Genomic DNA, 16,721 nt, shown 5'->3' with positions numbered 1-16,721 from the left:
TGTCCCCTTTCTTGCTGGGGGGAAGACAGCCAAGCAAACAGAAAGTTGCGGAACATTCCGACCCAACAAGACTACGAATTAAACTACCTAGTCTAGAATTGTCTACATAGACTACAGGAGAATATTTTACAATTGGCTGTTTTTTGCGACCCACAGAACAATTGCAAACTATCAATCGGTTGGGAAGCGAATACGACGACGAAGCTATGGGTTATATTTACCGTGGTCATTGACCGCCAAATATGCGTACGAATCGAATCTGTATTCATTTCATTCATATCAGGGGCTCCACCAAAACATTAGCAAAACTGACAAAGTTGTCGCCCACGGGTACATGCGGCTAGGTAGCAGTTGTCAGGATGTCGAATTCGGATAATTTGGTCACAGTCTTGAAGTTTTTCTGGCTTGATACATGGCGACATATCCTGGTCTATCGGGGCCATTGTTGCAGAATGCAGAACTCCCCATCAAAAGGATCCACAAACCAGCTCACAGAAATACGGGTAAAGCAAAGGTTGCGAGTGCGACTGCCGACAAGAAGAAAAGACGAAGCAAAAAAAAAAAAAATGGAGGTCCGGTTGTCTGGTGTCGATGGATCTTTTACTGCAAGTGCACAGCTAGATTCTTTTTCACGCTTCTCTTGCACATCACCAGAAGCGAATAAACACATGCAAACAAAAAAGTCTTCGACAAAGTCTTAGCTTTAGTTGCTAGCCTATTTTACGGGGGAGGATGGAGCAGCCAAGCGAGCTCCTCTTTTTCCACTGGCGAAGCGATATGAGTCTCTGTCATCAGCAGGCCAGACCTTTTGGCCGCACACAATAATTACAGTAGTACTGTACTCTGTTTTGTTTGTTGCTGCTTCAGCGGGCACCCCTGAGCAGCTCCTTGACCCCTTGCTTGCGTCGGGTTTCTTTACCGAACTGGCGACCTGGGCGCTTCCACTTCCTCCCTGCTGTACCTTAACCCTTGCAATCCTCGCTTACCTGCGCTGCTGACCGTGGGAACAACGCGGACCCGCCCTTGTTTCTCTTTTTTTTTTCACGTCAGTGCTTGTCGCTCGTTCCAATACTTGGGATACGGATGGATGCTTGCTGGGCTGCACCCTGGGCCTGCTATGCCCCTTGAATATCGTGAGACGTCATATCAATGGACGCACCGTCCCATTTTCCAATGTGTCTGTATGATCGCCGGCTAGGTCCCATTCCCGCGCCCACAACCACCCCCCGGGGGCGCGGCTGGGCTCAACGGCTGCAATCTCGTCGCCTGGCCCCTGCTTGTGATCTGGAGCGTCGTCCCGCCAGGAACGATGGGCGAAGGAAAAGGGCCTAGGCCTGGGTGCTAATCGGACGCGCTTTGGTTGTTTACTTACTACCTCAGGTAAGGGGGTAAGGGGTAGGTACCAGGCGGTCATCTACGGCTTCGAGTTGTGTATATAATGTTTCTATCCTTCCCGCTTTCTCGCTCACTTCTGCTTCTTTGTCTTCGTCCACCAATCCATTCTCGGCCTATACCTTCTTTTTTGCAATCACTTAAGCATCTTCCATTCTTTTCAGTTCTGCGAACTAACCATTTTTTCGACGCTCTCTAAGCTCATCTTTTATCAATTTCGATTCGAAATCACCGCTAGGCCGGTCTATTGTGGGAATACTACTATCTGACAAAAGTACCATCTTTTTACTCTTTTCCACCACCAAATCATCCAAAATGTCTTCCACCAAGGCTTTCATTGTTGCGGCTCTCGTCGCCTACGTTGAGGCTCGCTTCAACCAGGAGCAGATCCCTGTTTCTGCCATCCAGGCTCTCGGCAGCTTTGGCAACCCCGGCCAGGCCGCCACCCTCGCGGGCTCCGTTCCCGGCGTCCTCTTGGCTGCCGCCAAGGCCTGCGACAAGGTTGAGCTTGCGGACAAGATTGTCAACGAGCTCGGCACCGACCCGTCCGTCATCGCGGCCGCCAAGGGCCTCCTCGCTGCCGAGATGAACTTCAACCCCTTCGCCGTCAAGACCAACAAGATCTGCGACGACGCCTCGCTCCCTGCCACTGCAGAGCTCCGTGGCGTCATCCCCAAGGTCGACCCTTCCACCGACCCTACCGGTATCCAGAACGCCAACGCTGAGAAGTCGATCACTACCCCCTTCTCCGCCAATGGTCTGAGCATTGCTGCCATCACCCAGGCCCAGGGCTTCACCAACTTCACCAAGGGTGACACCGGCGTCCTGGCTTCGGGCGGTGCCGGTGGTGCCTCAGGTGGTGGTGCCGCTTCCGGTGGTGCCTCAGGTGGTGGTGCCGCTTCTGGTGGTGCTGCCGCCGGTGGCAATGGTGCCAAGGGCAACCAGAACAGCTGCAACGGCCAGCAGCAGCAGGGCAACAACAACTCCACCGGCAATGCCAACAACAACAACAACAACAACGGCGGCGGCGCCAACAACGGTGGTGGTGCCGCCAGTGGTGCCGCCGACTTTGGCAAGTGCAAGCCTACCATTGACCTCAAGGGTGGACGTGCCAACCGCCCTGCCACCGAGCTGACCTTCCTGCCCACCGACCCCCTCGTCGCCCAGGGTCAGCAGGAGGCTCTTAACCCCAACATCATCACCAACCGTGTCTGCGACCAGCTGACCAACGTCTGCAATGCCAACGCTGCTGCCAAGGCCCTCTGCCAGGAGGCCAAGGCCAAGGTCCAGGCTGCCGGTACCAAGGATCAGTCTACCGCTGATCTCTTCAACAGCCTTCTCGGCTTCTAAAGAGTCTTTGGAGAACTGTGTGTGATGGGAGGTGAACCTTGTTATTTGAGTTGAGTCTGCAGGGGAGGATGTAGCAGACGTCTCTTTTTTTTGGGTGGTTTATATTATTCTCTTCATGTGGATGAGAATGGTGCTGTACTTTTAGTATTATTCTCTCTTACCCCTTTTTTTTAACGATGCTTATTTGATTCAAAAAAAAACCCTCTCTCTAGATGCACCTGGACACATGGTGCTATTCTAAAACCAGTACACATAAACTGTGCGCTAACTTCGTATGTTGTTGTAATATGTGTTCGCCTGTGAAGCATGTTATGAAACTTGGCATTTTACCATGTTACCCTGGGAAATGCTGCGCCTTGTCTTGGTAGAACCCGACAAAAGTTGTGTTTCTGTTCAAACACAGGTCACGTCGACGTCAATATTACACATGCGGCTCATGAACTGCCTGCTCCTGCATGAATAATAAAAGATAACATAGCCCACGTTTTTTTTTTTTAACCTGTTTTACGAAAAAATGACAGATGTGAATCATGACACAAGCCATGTTTACTTCCGCGCAAGAGGAATTTTCGTCGCATAATGATGAGCAAGATGCTTAACCTACGTACCTAAGCATAGTAAGCCAAAGCGCTTCGAGGTTCCAGGTTTGGAAAGTCTAGGCGCAACCAAGCGACAGACAGATGCCGCACATGCAGGGGTTCCATCTACCAAAGTAAGAAAATTGAGTTCTGTATCTCGACGTCGGTGACCAGACTGAGGTTGTGCGCGCGGGGGAATGAGAAGACCCTTCCCTGGGTACAAAAACTACCTTAGATCAGGTGAACGATAACTAGGTACCTAGGTACCTACCTACAGTACTACCACTTACTATATGCAACTGTCAGGCTGGGAATTTGGGTTACACGAGTCGGTCTAAACCGCCCTTCTGCCCTCTTTGATTCGGCGGGAGACAGCACAGATTTGTCTGGTTGACGCAGGGGTAGCCAGACCGTTCGAGCCTTTTTTTTCGAGATGTGATCCTCCTTTTTTTCTTTTTCTTACATGATACCTTTTGAAGTTGTAACTGTATGCGTTAACCCCCAAGGTAGACAGGTACCTAGTCAAGGCCGCCCCCGGGTTGCCTAAAACGGTAATCCGACGGAGGCCCGATGGCGGCGGCGGCAAGGTTTTAGTTGCAGTTGAATTGCTCATTATGCAGTAAATACTCCGTAGTGGTTGGACGAAAAGACAAAGACCAGACCACTACCAAGAACTGGAGCCTAGTCTGCCAAAGCGGCTCCCCTCACCGTCTTCGGGGCAAGGTTTTTGTTGTCTCTGTCTTGTTCGTGTACTAGGTAAATAGGTACGTACCTACCTACCTACCCACCTGGTTGTATGCATGTAGCTTGGTAGCAAGTAGGTACATAAGCGTGATTGAGGTGCGCGTGTGGCCTGGTTGACGTCTTGGGGTAAGCAATATGCTATAATTGACTTACCCCAACAAACAACCAAGATCCAAAGTCGTCATGTTGAAGCAATCATCGTTAATAGCTGGACTGTAGATCATGATATTCAAGAAGCCGACTTCCCTTGGAGGAAATGATAACAAGGAAGGATTCCCACTATGGAAAGTCTGTTGCTGATCTGCGGGGAAAGCTGCGTCTCCTCACCCCGCACGCGACGCCATGAACGATGTAAGTGGCAACGACCCTGCAGCAGCAGCAGCAGCAGCAACTAAAAAGGACAAGGCCCGCTTTCTCCATGCACAGACTGGGAAAAAGGGCAACAGCCGGTTGGTTGATTTTGCTTCGAGGTCGGACAAGAGTAAAATACTATCAAAGTAAGTGAATGGTCTGGACTCTTTACTCTGGCTATTATCCACATCCAACCACATCCGACAATCCGTCTCAGCAGGTCAAGAGGTGGATCCCATACCAAGCCTAGTTGTATAGGTAGGTAGGTACAAAGTTCCGACGGAGGATTTAATCCTTTTTCTTCCCTTATGGTACCTTTTCCCTGATGCGCCCATTGATAAAACCCAAAACCCCAAATACCGCCTCGTCTGCTCGCTGACCCGGCCCATTCCCTACCATTTTCTATACACTTCTTCCTTGTTCAGGTTCTCTTGTTTGTTCACGCACACGCACACGCACACACTCACACGCACACCCAACCCGACTCTCACCTAGAGCTCCCACTCTTTCAAACTCTCAAAATGTTATCCCTCTCCCGCACCGCCCCTCGCCTCGCGACCAGGTGTCGCACCACCACCACCACCCGCCCCCTCCTCGCGACGCTCGCCACCACCCAGCAGCCCAGCAAACCCCGCTTCTCCAGCAGCGGCGCGACGACAAGCCTGCCGGAGTTCTCCCTCAAGGACAAGGTCCTCGTCGTGTCGGGCGGTGGCCGAGGTCTGGGATTGGTGCAGGCCGAGGCGCTCCTCGAGGCGGGAGCCAGGGAGGTGCACGCCATCGACCGGCTCACGTCGCCAGGCGAGGACTTTGCGCGCGTGGCCGACAAGTTCTCGGCGGCGTCGGGGAGCGGCAGCGCGCTGCAGTACCACCGCATCGACGTGCGCGAGTCCGAGGCCCTCAACGGCGCCGTCGAGGCCATCGCGGAGCGCCACGGCCGCATCGACGGTCTGGTCGCCGCCGCCGGCGTGCAGCAGGCCACACCCGCCCTAGAGTACAACCAGGAGGACTCTGATCGCATGCTGGGAATCAACGTCACGGGCGTCTTCATGACGGCCCAGGCTGTCGCCAGGCAGATGGTCAGGCTCGAGCAGGGCGGGAGCATCGCGCTGATTGCCTCTATGAGCGGTACTATTGCAAACAGGGGTTTGCTTTGCCCGTATGTTTCCCTGCCCTTTTCACGTCCCCCGAAGTTGATGTCAACCCCCCCCCCCCCCCCCCCCCCAAAAAAAAAAAAAAAGAAAAAAAAAAGAAACTGACAAGAAAATTTAATTCAGTGTATATAACGCCTCCAAAGCCGCAGTCATCCAGCTCGGCCGCAACCTGGCATCCGAGTGGGGCCAGCTCGGCATCAGGGTCAACACCATCTCGCCCGGCTACATCGTGACGGCCATGACGGAGGACCTATTCAAGGAACACCCTGAGTTCCGCACCAACTGGACCAAGGAGAACATGCTGGGCCGTCTCAGCACTCCCGAGGAGTACCGCGGCGCTGCCGTCTTCCTGCTTAGCGACGCCAGCAGCTTCATGACCGGTAGCGACCTCAGGATAGACGGTGGCCACGCCGCGTGGTGAGAGACAGCAGAAAGGACATGTGGGTGTTTTTAAGAAAGCGAGATCTCATTTTTCTTTGGATAGTCAGCCGGTTTGGCGTTGGTCGTTCTTATCTTTGGGGCTTTTTATATTTCTTTTTGCCTTTGTCATGGTCCTGCGACGCTGCATTCGGGTTTGCTCTAGAGTTGACATGTCTTTATATATTCGGCAGTAAGCACAGAAAACCCTCAATTTGCTCAGTATATTTTGCATGGCGTAATGGATATCATACAGTGGTGTTACAAAAGATTTGAACCTCGGAAAAAGTAAGAAATAAAAAACATGACGGCACAGCAGAAAGCCACGCACTGTCTCTTTCTCTCTGTCTTTTCCACCGGCTCAGTTGGTCCCCAGGGCCGCGACGACACCCGGCGGACCCAGTCGTCGGACCATACCGGGCTTCAACCTGAGCCTCTCCTCGATGCGCTCGGGCGCGACGCCGCGCGACCTCATGACCAGCACGTCGCGGAGCATGGCGGCGTCGAGCAGCTCGCGGCCCCCGAAGCTGGCCTTGCCCATGTCGGCAAACTCGCGGTCCGCCTGCTCCTGGATCCTATGGCGCGCCGCCAGCGCCGACAGCGTCGTGTTTTGCGCGATGGAGGGGTGGTGTGCAGTGCGGCCGTAATTGTTGTATGCTGCCGGCGAGGCGCCGCCCTGCTGTGCAAAGGTGGACGAGTGCGACAGCGTCGGGTTCGGCTGCACGGCGCCGATCTGGCGCAAGCGGTCGGCAAAGGCTGGGTTGTTGGTCGGTGGGGAAGGGTCCATTGCGTCGAGGCGGATTGCTGGACACAAGGGGTGCGGCGCGCGTTAGTAAAGCCGCTTGGGTGTAGAACGAACCAAGTTTTGACCTGAAAGTCGCAAGTTGGTTGGGTGGTATATCCACATAAGAGATTAAGGCAGGGTAGAGGGGGCCGAAGTCATACATTCATCCTTTACTGACGGCCCTCTCTTGGATGTGGGATTTTGCCTCGGCGCGGGTGGTGGTCGGGGGCTCGGGGTCGACGAGGGCGCGGCAAAGTTGCTGGCCCTGCTCGGAAACTTCCGAGTTGTGCTTTGTGCGGCCTTTGAAGCCGACGTACCCATGCTGAATTACTCTGTTGGCGGTGGTACTTGAGCGGTGTGCTTTGTTGGATACTGAAGGGGTGCGTTGGGGGGGAATCGCGTGAGTATCTTCGGGGGAATTGGGAATGGAGATTTCAATGGCGGAACGGTGACCAAGAGATGACGGCAACGGTTTCTCCACAGGCTTATTTTTTTGTGGGGTTCTCGAACTCAGTACCGGGGGCTCCGCATGGATTTTTTTTTTTTTTTTTTTGGCCGGACGTTCACCCCCGGAGTTTCTGCTTCAAAAACCAATCTGCGATTGCAACAAGAACCGATAACACACAGCCTGTTATTGTGAAATGGGAAGTTCGTTTTTATTCTACACTAATCATGATTGCACAATACTTCAAACGTCCATACCGGTACCATCCACTATACTAGTTAATCAGTTCTCGTTTTGCCCTTGCCTGGTGACCTAAGGTTTCTCATGCGACTGATAGTCTATCTGCATTGGGATGATTGAACCTTCCGGGAGTTGCTGCTCTGTCGTTGGAGTCGAGGGTCTCGATGCTGACGGGAAAAACCCAGAGAGTCGAGAAAAAATACCCTTCTTGGGATCTTGAGGGCCAAATAGCGCTGTAAAAGAGGAAGTCATTGACTGTTAGTAATTTGTCCTTCCAGTTCAGAGCAGAGAATGATCAAAGAATGAAAAAGGTAGGTCACTCACCCTCGGCAAACCTATTAGTTACCGCCCCTTCAATGTACTCCTTCTGCAACTTGGTATCTCCAAACCAATACCCACTACCCCCTTCCTTGACCTTGACAGGCTCAAACTGCCAAGGTGTCGCCTTTTGAAGCAGCCACTCTGGCCCGGTCAGATCCTCTGCGCAAGGATCCCACAGTACCTCTGGATCAAGATCGCGGTCCCTCGTTATGACCTCCTGATCTGCCGCCGTCTGCAAGTGCACCGGCCACCGCCTGAGCGAAAAGTACTGCCTCGCCCGCCCGCGGATCTCAGGCGCGCCCCAGTCCCATATCTCGTCGCGGATCGGCAGCGTGACGTGGCTGCCGTCCTTGGCCAGGTACGTCTTGAACTCGGTCGGGTACAGGTTGTTGAGGTTGGCCTCGGCCTCGTCGATGATCCTCTTGCGGATCAACTTGGCCGCCTCCTGCTCCGTCTCGGGCGCAGGCTTGTCCTTGTCCATATCGGCGAGCACCTGTACAAGCGTCGTCGGCGCGGCTGCCACGTCGGGAGAGGCCTCAAGCACTCGGTCCCACTTGGTCTTGGTCTCTATCCAGTCGGCTATGGAACGGGCCATGTCCTGCTTGGTCAACTTGCCGACTTGGTTTCGCTGCTTCAGCTTCAGGAGCGTGAAGCCGAGCCTGTAGGAGAGCGCCATGAAGAAGTTGGTGACGGCGGGTCTGAGGAGCTTCTCCTGCGGCTCTCCGGGGTTTGCTCTCTCGTGCTCTTGTCTCCTGGCCCTTCCAGACTCGGCCCACTCGACCTCCTCGTGGTCTTCCCAGAACCCCGGCGGTCGGCTGCCGATAATTTGTTCCCAGGTCACCATATCCTGAGGCCGAGGGGCCAGGACTGCGTCAAAGTCTTTGTAGATTGACATGTTTGTGGGCTGCTTGAATCTCGTGTCGCCCCTGCTCGGAACGTAGCCGATCTGATACTCGGGATGGACGTGTGCGAGCGGGCGTTGGACGTAGGCGTACGCCTTGACGCTCTTGTGGAACCGGATCCGGCCCTGCTTCTGCAGCCTGTCTAGCCAGCTGCACGCGTCAGACACGGAGAAGCGTGTACGTTGGTTCAGCCCATCGACGCCCTTGTGCATCTCCTCGAGCAGCCTCTCCACCGGGACGGCCGTGTCGCGCGTCTCAAAGATGTTGTCCTCGGACAGGTCGTCAAGGATCCGCTGCAGCCGCTCCGCAAAGGCAAGGTAAAGCGCCCCGCGGTCCTCGAGTCGGCACAGCATCTTGGGCGTGATGGATCTGGTGCTCAGCAGCCGCAGATAGCCGAGCTCGATCACGTTGAGCGGCCTCCAGGTTCCATGCTCCTGATCTACATCCCGCCACTGAATCTCGTCTGGCGCCTTCTCCTCGTTGTTGCAGGCGAGGTCGTACATCTCGAGGCAGGTCTTGATCAGCGGCCTGGGCGCCACCAAGTCCGTACGCTCGAGCATCTTGACTATGTTCATACACATGCCCTCCAGGGCTCTGTTGTACGACTCCTGCAGGGTCACCACGTCGGCGTAGACGGACCTCGGCTGCGGGAGCGCGGCCCAGCCAGCCTTGACGTTCATGTGCGCATCAACATCCGTCTCGGACTTGGCGTTGTGTCTGTCCAGCTCGGTCGTCTTCCTCGCCTCGTCCCACCACTGGTCCCACTCCCTCCAGAAGCGGTTCATCCTCTTTGTGTATGGCATCCCGTGCGGGTGCCACTGCTTGCGGCCCTGGCCCATCCTCGTCTCGATGTCCTCCCTGGTCATGCCGACGGACGAGAAGAACGGGCCCGCGGCGCTCTTGCGCTCCGCCTCCAGCTCGGCGGCCGTGATGGGCGGGACGACTCGCTCCTGCAGGGTCTGCACCGCCCTGTTCTCGACGCTCTTGATCGCGCGCAGACAAATCTGCAGCGCCGCGCGCCGACGTCCTCGCTCGATGACGTAGGCCTCTGCGGTTTCAGGCCGCTTGGTAAACGGAAACCATCCGGCGGGAGAGTCAATGCCACCGTCGTAGGTATCCTGCTCGAGACATGCCAGTGCGGTCCTTTGATCGTCCGTGGCGCCTTCGGTGCTCCACAGCGCCGTCTGGGAGTCGCGCAGCGCGTCGATGTGCCTCTGGCCGCTCTCGTACTCCCATGGCAGGGTGTTTACGACCCCGGGCGGGCGGTGCAGGACCTTGCGCGGGCCCTTGCGGACGTCAGCGCGCTGGGCCGACGCCCCGACCGGCGGTAGGGTCTCGTCTCCGGTGGGAACCTTGGGCTCGCGAGCCTCTTTGGCGTGCCACCGTTCATAACCCTCGTGCACCTGGAGCTTGTTCTTGACCACCCGCAGCAGCTCGAGCGTCTTTTTGGACATGGGGATGGTCCGGATGGCTTCGACGTACTCGCGGGCCTCCTTGATGTTCCTCTCCCAGAACCGGCTGCGGTCGACGTCCTCGTCGGCCAGGAAGTTGGATAGCTGCTGCAGGCGCTCCGCCACCGACGGCTGCGGCTGCCCGTTGAAGTGGTGGTTGGTCTCGGTGTCGTTTGCGTTGAGGCCCACGGGTGCCTTGGTCGTCCACTTGCGCCGGTCGGCCTGGCTCCACGCCGCAGCGAGCTCCTCCTGGATGCGGAGGTAGTCCGGATCGTTCGCGGCTGGGAGGAGGGTCTGGTAGTCAGGCCGAGTGCGCGACGTACCAACGAGGGATCCGTCTTGCATGTAAATATCTCCCTCTTCGTCTTCAGAATCAACAAGCATGTCATCATCGTCTTCAATATTGCTAGCCCCGTCGTCTCCGAAATCCCTAAACATGCCTCTTTCCTCCGACACCAACTCGGGGGTGGCCACAGTTTGGCTTCCCCGCCTGGGCCTGCGAGCTCTGAACGCGCCACCAGCGAGATTTGGATTATCGCCAGGGAACGGGATCATCGCAACGGCGCCCGGGTCTTCAAGCATACCGACAGCCTCCTTTGCAGAAATCTTTTGCATTATCCAAATCACCCAAGCAATCTTCTTGGCCTTCTTCAGGTCCTCCGCGTGTTGGTCGTCCGGCGCTTCGTCCGAGAACGAGGCAGCACCGGCAGCTTCCTGCGTCGGCAAGCCGAGAGCCTGCTTGTACGCATCGCTCAGCCACGCCGTGGCGCGGGCGGCACGATGGCCCCCAGCGTGGAGGTCTCTTAGGAGTGAAGATGGTGCGCCGGTGTCGGGGATGTGCTCTCGCGGCTTCGCGGTCGTCACTGCCCAGGCAGACTTCCTCTCGGACCAGTAGAGGGCCGACTCCCAGCCGTAGCCGTCCCACTCCCATACTTCCAGCCTCGGGCCTAGGACGATTCTTTTGTAACAACACCGATGGATATCCCAGAAGGACCCGTCATCTTGGAATACGTCGGTGGCTTCATTCGAGTTGTTGGCGTTCATGTTCAAGTCTGGTTTTCAGTCTCTGTTTGCGGCTGTATGCGATCTCGTGGCCCTGTTTTCGAGTTTGTCGAACAGGAGCTCCAAAGACTAACTTTAACTTGTATAGTTATGGATTACCGTAAAAAAGATGGGGTCGTTGACGCAGGTGGTAGTAGTACACTTGGATTAACTCTCAAATGTTCGACGACTTAGAGAGAGATAACTTGTTGCAGAGATAAATGAACAACAAATGAAAGAAAACCGCTACACTCTGGACCTGAAAGAGGAAGACAACGAGTCCATGAGAACAACAGGTCGGGTTTCCGCTGTCAATTCCATATCTCGATATGTTTATGTTCCTCCTTTTCCCCCCGTCCAACCCTCCCTTCTGGCGAGTACAGATGACGGATCAGGCGATGGGAATGCACTTCCAATTTCAGCATGAGATACAAAGTTGACCCTCTGTAAATCCCATTCCATTCGTCTCGAAAGGTTCGGTATTCGCCACGGTATCGGCTCTCGCCTGGAATGTAAGCACTAATAACTCATCCCTTGCTTTGGGGGGACGACCAGCTTGTCATTCTTTCTAACCAAAACCGTCTCTGGTGACCACCAAAGACAGTTTTCTCTCAATACGCAGTCGCAGGGAGGCCTTGGCCATGGAAGTTTGTTTTCGTTTGATGTGGCTATGTAGTTTGGCTTCTGAGTTGTGGCATTTGTGGGCGGAAGGGACACTGATTGCAAACGGTCAGAGACACCGCTCAATGGCAGAGCGCCAAAGCGAAGCCTACCTTTCTCAACCAGGTAGAACACATTGGCGACTTGCTCCTCGCAGCCAACTCAACAACACTCAACAAGCGCTGAGTTTTCCAGGAAACATCATAATCTCACAAGCAGCGAATGTGACAGACAATTGAGGCAATGTTTGTGTATTTGATGCATGTTTGTGGTCCCAATTATTTACAAATCTTATATGCCTCATTGGTTGACTGACAAGTTCCAAGAGGGTGTCGGGTTGTAGGGGCTATCTTTGAGCCGTGCTTGGTTTCGACTGTCGCTTGCGACCCGCTCCAGGTATCGCTAAGTCGACTCTAATGCTAATCCCAAGTCACGCTCCCATTGTCAGCTTGCCCTTTCCTCTAGGACTTTGCTCCCTCTTTCGAGCGTCCTTTCGGTTCAACGGATAGGATAGGATGGTGGACTCCCTTGCTTCCCCCCGATCCTCGGGATGTTTTTTCTTGATCTTTCTCCTCCTGTTTTGATATTCGCAATAAAGAAATTTTTATGCAGAGGGTTGCTCACTTTTGTGAGCCCACCACTGCTGGATATGGCAAAAAAAAAAAAAAGTTGTTGAGCTTCTTTGCCGGCCAAATGAAGTCATTGATCAAATGAGAATGTAAAGATGAGTGGTGCGGGTATTATAGTTCTCCACCACATCAAGAGAAGTAGGAAAATGAAATAGGCAGCAGACGTGGCCGGCCATAGAAAGATCCGAAAGCTGCGGGGACAGAAAAAGAAATAAAAAACAATTTTATCATGAATCGAACAAAGAAGTTTGTGAAAACCAGATAAAGGAAATAAAGGAAAAACGAAACGCTAGATGCCATGACGCTGATGTGAAATTTTGTACCGTGATATCAACAAAAGCCTTTGAAGGGGGTATGCAATCTTTTTTTCTTGACAACCGAGATATCCCATCTGTGATGTATCCAGATAGATTAAAAAAGAGAAGATTTATTGGTGTATTGTGTCGAGGTATAGCTCGAGGTATCGTATGGGTTCGAAAGTTTGGATGGCACGCCATCAGGCCACCAACCATTTTCCATCTTCGATGCACCCGCGTCCTCATAAGTACGAGCCGTGGTTTGAGGTCTGCTGTTGTTGCGTTGGTTGGTAGCAGTTGGGGTAGTAGCGTTGTTGCTGTTGATGTTGTTGCTGCTGATGCTGCGGCGTGGGAGTGACTGGGCACCGAGGAGGTAAGCCATGCGGATTCGGAGCTCCGTACTGTCCGTCGGGAGTGATTGGCGGGGTCAGGTAACCATCGGCGACACCAGGGACCGAGCCCAGTCCCTTCTGAGGAGTGCTGTAAATGTTGGCTTTGGCAGCCATCAACTCGTTGGTTGTCGGGGTGAGTGGGTTCTCGGGCAACGCAGCAGCCCGGTTGATGGCAGCCTGGTGGGCCAAGAAGTCCGACAGCTTGTTAGACACTTGCAGATAGTGCGTCGATGCGTACTTCCGGGACAAGGTGACAGAGGGCTGGTGGACGTGTTGCGAAAGCGTCACGAGGGTAGCGTTCTGGTCGTGGTCCCATTCACCATCGTTGACCTCTTGCCTGCCAAGAATAGCCCTTGCCAGGGCCAGCGAAGCCCTCGCCATGGTCGATGGCTTGGTCGAGACAAAGTCACGGTAGTAGAGCGAGATCTCGCTGATGTAGGCAGCCATGTACTCAACCTCCTTGTCGTCCCTCTCCTCCGCGACAATGAGTTGGGCGAAGAAGTCGACGGTCGGGTGACCAACGGTCCAATCGAGAGTGTTGAGAACATGCATCTCCATCTGGGTGAACATGCCAGCATCATAAAGTCCACAGCACATGTTGTTGAGCTCGTTGATCTGGGGAACACGGTCCTTCTTGTCGCCATACTTGGCAGCGATCAGCAGAGCAGCGCAGCCAACAAGCTGGTAGTGTTGCTTGTACACGACCCTTTTAGAGCAGTAACGGTCCAAGAGGTTGACAGTGAGGAACAATGTCTCGGGCAACAGTTGGAAGGCAGCGTGGGCCTCGACGAGGAAGTCGATGAGGTAGGGACGCATAAACCATTGGATCTCTCTTTGCATGTCGATGAGGCTAGCATCTGGGAGGGTCTCGTCCTGTGTTTATTCCTGTGTAAGTAACGAGGCTCAAAAAGCCGAGAAGCATGAAGGAGTTTTCCGGCGACATACTTCCATGTGTCTCATGTGTTGCATGATATCCTCCAGGTACTCTTCGCCGGCCAGCCGCGAAAGCTCATTCCCGATGACCTCCCTCCTGTTCCTTGCAAGAATCTTGGCAGCCTCCCTGGCACTCATCCGTGACATTGCTATATCGTCCGACTCGACAAAGAAGGTGCCGTCGGCCCTGCTGTGGTGGTGATAAGCCATGATTGAGGTGAGTGTTTGAAGAGTAACTCGGTTCAGAGTCGCTCAGGGTTGTAGAGATCGAAGCTTGCGGGTAGTCCCAGGTATTGTCCAGTCGAATGAGTGTGGTGACGTTGATGTCGGTAAAAAGAGTGCCGTTTTGATAAACGTGGTAATTGTAGTATCGACTTTTGTGATGCCGTCGAGTGAGCTGTGATTAGTTGACCTTGGGTAAGGAAGGTCGATTATTAGATTATTAAAGGAGCGTGTTGCATAGGGTTGACGTAAAAGAGTGACAGTGGCTGGACGCCGAGACAAGTGGAAACAGAACGAGAATCCAGAATGAAAAACTAAGTAGGAGAATGGCCGGGAATCTGGGCCAGTTTATGAGAAGGGACCGAGATGGGTGAATTCCTGTTCATTTCTTGACGTCAGTTTCTATTGCTTTACTCTGGAATCGCGACGAGGCCGAAATCCATTGCAGGCGGCCGATCGAGTGCCAGGTGATCAAACACCTTGCACAGTCGCGTCGACGATATTCCCAAGGGTGAATCTGTTCCTAAACAGGAACGCCCTATGGCAACAGGCGAGTTGAGGCGAGATTGAAGGTCTCGATGACTAGGCTGGAGTTTGATAGAATTCGGGAGATCCCTTACCGCCACGGTGATCTCAAAGAGACGGGATGAGATGAACCAATTCCTGAAGGTGGGAGCTACGAGTTAACGTGTCCCACGGAGAAAAGGTTTCGACTGATGAGCGAGATTGTGGATGGAGGTTGCCGGCATGGACCTGGAGAGGGAGAGATAACACATTTTTTGTTAGTTGGCGACTTTCTTTTTTTTGACCCTTTTTTTGCAAAAGAATGGGTCGGGTTCCTTGCTTGTGGCTGCATTGGAATTTGACGGATGGATGCACAGGCAAACTGTTAAATGGAAAGTAGGTTTTCCAACGGCGGTCGGGTTGTGGTTGGGCTAGACTAGTGCAAGAACGCATGGATGAACAAAGACAAAGAAAGACCGGCGGCTGCATGCACCATACCGTACCGTACCTCAATCGACGCTCAGAGAGTTGCAATAGCTTCACAATGACCTGAATCAATGCGAAACTGATGCGGATTGGTGGGTTTTGCTTCTTTAAAGCCCCTCGAGGTTCCTCCGCGAAGCTCTTCGACCTTGCACTCAGCACCAGCTAGGCACAGGTAGAAAAGATTTGTCGAACGGACCCGCAAATCCTCTCCGCCACGGAGAAAGGGATAAACAGGCTGACGAAGAATGAAGCTGAGGGTAGATGATCGGTAGATTCCTGGCTGTCTGTCGAGACCGAAGAATGCCAGTTCGGAATGCTGTCGACCGTCCGTTTTATTGAAAGAGGTTGGATGATTTGGTGTGGGTTTGGTGGGTGGGTTGCGAAGGGCGCCGGCAGTTGGCGTTTTCTTGTATTTTATTTCTGCTTCCCTTTTTGGCAGCGGCAAACTCACAAAAGTGAAACAAAAAAAGATGACATTAGATATCAAAACAAGGTCCCCCAATCGCAAAAGATAAGAGGAACGGTCCTTTGGTTGTAATATCTATATGTTCGGGGTCTCTTTTAGTTTCTGGTCTTGCACTTGCTACTGCCAAGCCAGCGAGCGAAAGTCTCCTCCTTATTCCCTCCCGTTCGTTCGGTTCTTCTCCAGGGGTGTCGAGCGCACTAGTAAAGCGACCGTCTGGAAAGAGCTGTCGGCGACTCGGGATGACTGGATACGGATGGAGGAGAAGGGGGGAAGAGGCGGAGGAGGAGAGGACGACGACGGAGGGGAGAAAAAAAGGAAGAAGTGCAAAAAGGAAAGGAGGATGTGGAAGTTATCAGGAGCAAGGAGTTGGAGGACAACTGGGATGAGGAAAAGGGACTGGATGAGATTGGCCCCGGTTTAACTGGTCTCTGCTAAGACAAGCCCCCCAGCTTGCCAGACAGGCGAGGAAGGACGGGTGGGTGCCATCAGTTTGGCCAAGCCGATGGCTAAGCTGGGATGGGCCTGGGATTGCGAAGTGCTGCAATGCTTTCCGCTAGCTCCTTGCCCGTCACCTTGTCGTTACAAAAACTGTACGCTGGCGCGACTCGTGCTCCACCGGGGACAGTGCGCACACACATAGGCCCCGCAGTCAACCTTGCATCCACCACCACTATTACCTCTCTGTTCTTTCCACCCGTCACGAGCTGATTTTCTGGGAGAGCCAGCCAGTCCAGCCCGCCTGCACCCCCAGCACCACCCTATGCCCAATGACTGGTGGGAAAGACGTGTCTTGGTGTGTGTGAGAGGGGGTCCCCGCCGGCATTACATTGACTTTGATAGGTTCAATTGTTCTTTGCCCAGTAGTAAAAGATGGACACAACGGAGCAAACCAACGCGTTATTATTATTTTTATTTTTATTATTGTTGTTATTATCTTTATTATTCTGCTATTATTTATTTTATTTT

General features: G+C 53.7%; 5 protein-coding genes across 5 annotated transcripts; 2 read left to right on the top strand and 3 right to left on the bottom strand.

Moving 5' to 3' along the window:
- Positions 1-1,464: 1,464 nt before the first annotated feature.
- MGG_03593 (uncharacterized protein) lies at positions 1,465-3,017 on the top strand. Its single transcript, XM_003716269.1, has one exon. It carries the CDS (start codon positions 1,708-1,710, stop codon positions 2,740-2,742), a length of 1,035 nt encoding a protein of 344 aa, XP_003716317.1. The 5' UTR covers positions 1,465-1,707; the 3' UTR covers positions 2,743-3,017.
- A 1,447-nt stretch (positions 3,018-4,464) lies between these two features.
- Positions 4,465-6,309, top strand: MGG_13518 (sorbose reductase SOU1). The gene is made up of 2 exons (XM_003716268.1): positions 4,465-5,571; positions 5,690-6,309. Exons 1-2 carry the CDS (start codon positions 4,937-4,939, stop codon positions 5,985-5,987), a joined length of 933 nt encoding a protein of 310 aa, XP_003716316.1. The 5' UTR covers positions 4,465-4,936; the 3' UTR covers positions 5,988-6,309.
- MGG_03594 (uncharacterized protein) lies at positions 5,635-7,171 on the bottom strand. Its single transcript, XM_003716267.1, has 2 exons — positions 6,929-7,171; positions 5,635-6,787 (listed from the first exon to the last, which is right to left on the bottom strand). The coding sequence occupies exons 1-2, from the start codon at positions 7,086-7,088 to the stop codon at positions 6,345-6,347; spliced, it is 603 nt and encodes a 200-aa protein (XP_003716315.1). The 5' UTR covers positions 7,089-7,171; the 3' UTR covers positions 5,635-6,344.
- A 231-nt stretch (positions 7,172-7,402) lies between these two features.
- Positions 7,403-11,312, bottom strand: MGG_13517 (uncharacterized protein). Its single transcript, XM_003716266.1, has 2 exons — positions 7,777-11,312; positions 7,403-7,685 (listed from the first exon to the last, which is right to left on the bottom strand). Exons 1-2 carry the CDS (start codon positions 11,168-11,170, stop codon positions 7,525-7,527), a joined length of 3,555 nt encoding a protein of 1,184 aa, XP_003716314.1. The 5' UTR covers positions 11,171-11,312; the 3' UTR covers positions 7,403-7,524.
- A 750-nt stretch (positions 11,313-12,062) lies between these two features.
- MGG_03595 (G2/mitotic-specific cyclin-B1) lies at positions 12,063-16,255 on the bottom strand. Its single transcript, XM_003716265.1, has 4 exons — positions 15,312-16,255; positions 14,920-15,052; positions 14,090-14,677; positions 12,063-14,017 (listed from the first exon to the last, which is right to left on the bottom strand). The coding sequence occupies exons 3-4, from the start codon at positions 14,285-14,287 to the stop codon at positions 12,995-12,997; spliced, it is 1,221 nt and encodes a 406-aa protein (XP_003716313.1). The 5' UTR covers positions 14,288-14,677; positions 14,920-15,052; positions 15,312-16,255; the 3' UTR covers positions 12,063-12,994.
- Positions 16,256-16,721: the final 466 nt, after the last annotated feature.

The sequence above is a fragment of the Pyricularia oryzae genome, chromosome 4 (assembly GCF_000002495.2).
Source record: "Pyricularia oryzae 70-15 chromosome 4, whole genome shotgun sequence".
NCBI classification, from domain to species: domain Eukaryota; kingdom Fungi; phylum Ascomycota; class Sordariomycetes; order Magnaporthales; family Pyriculariaceae; genus Pyricularia; species Pyricularia oryzae.
Note: the sequence above shows the minus strand (reverse complement) of the source record. Positions and strands in the feature narration are given on the sequence as shown.

Excerpts from the sequence above, each read along its gene's own strand:
- MGG_03594 (XM_003716267.1), bottom strand. The coding sequence starts at position 7,088 with ATGGGTACGTCGGCTTCAAAGGCCGCACAAAGCACAACTCGGAAGTTT. Across the intron at positions 6,788-6,928 it reads GCCGTCAGTAAAGGATGAAT|CAATCCGCCTCGACGCAATG; the intron begins GTATGACTTCGG and ends CCTTGTGTCCAG.
- MGG_03593 (XM_003716269.1), top strand. The coding sequence starts at position 1,708 with ATGTCTTCCACCAAGGCTTTCATTGTTGCGGCTCTCGTCGCCTACGTT.
- MGG_03595 (XM_003716265.1), bottom strand. The coding sequence starts at position 14,287 with ATGGCTTATCACCACCACAGCAGGGCCGACGGCACCTTCTTTGTCGAG. Across the intron at positions 14,018-14,089 it reads AACACATGAGACACATGGAA|GACGAGACCCTCCCAGATGC; the intron begins GTATGTCGCCGG and ends GAATAAACACAG.
- MGG_13517 (XM_003716266.1), bottom strand. The coding sequence starts at position 11,170 with ATGAACGCCAACAACTCGAATGAAGCCACCGACGTATTCCAAGATGAC. Across the intron at positions 7,686-7,776 it reads AACTAATAGGTTTGCCGAGG|CGCTATTTGGCCCTCAAGAT; the intron begins GTGAGTGACCTA and ends CCTCTTTTACAG.
- MGG_13518 (XM_003716268.1), top strand. The coding sequence starts at position 4,937 with ATGTTATCCCTCTCCCGCACCGCCCCTCGCCTCGCGACCAGGTGTCGC. Across the intron at positions 5,572-5,689 it reads AACAGGGGTTTGCTTTGCCC|TGTATATAACGCCTCCAAAG; the intron begins GTATGTTTCCCT and ends AATTTAATTCAG.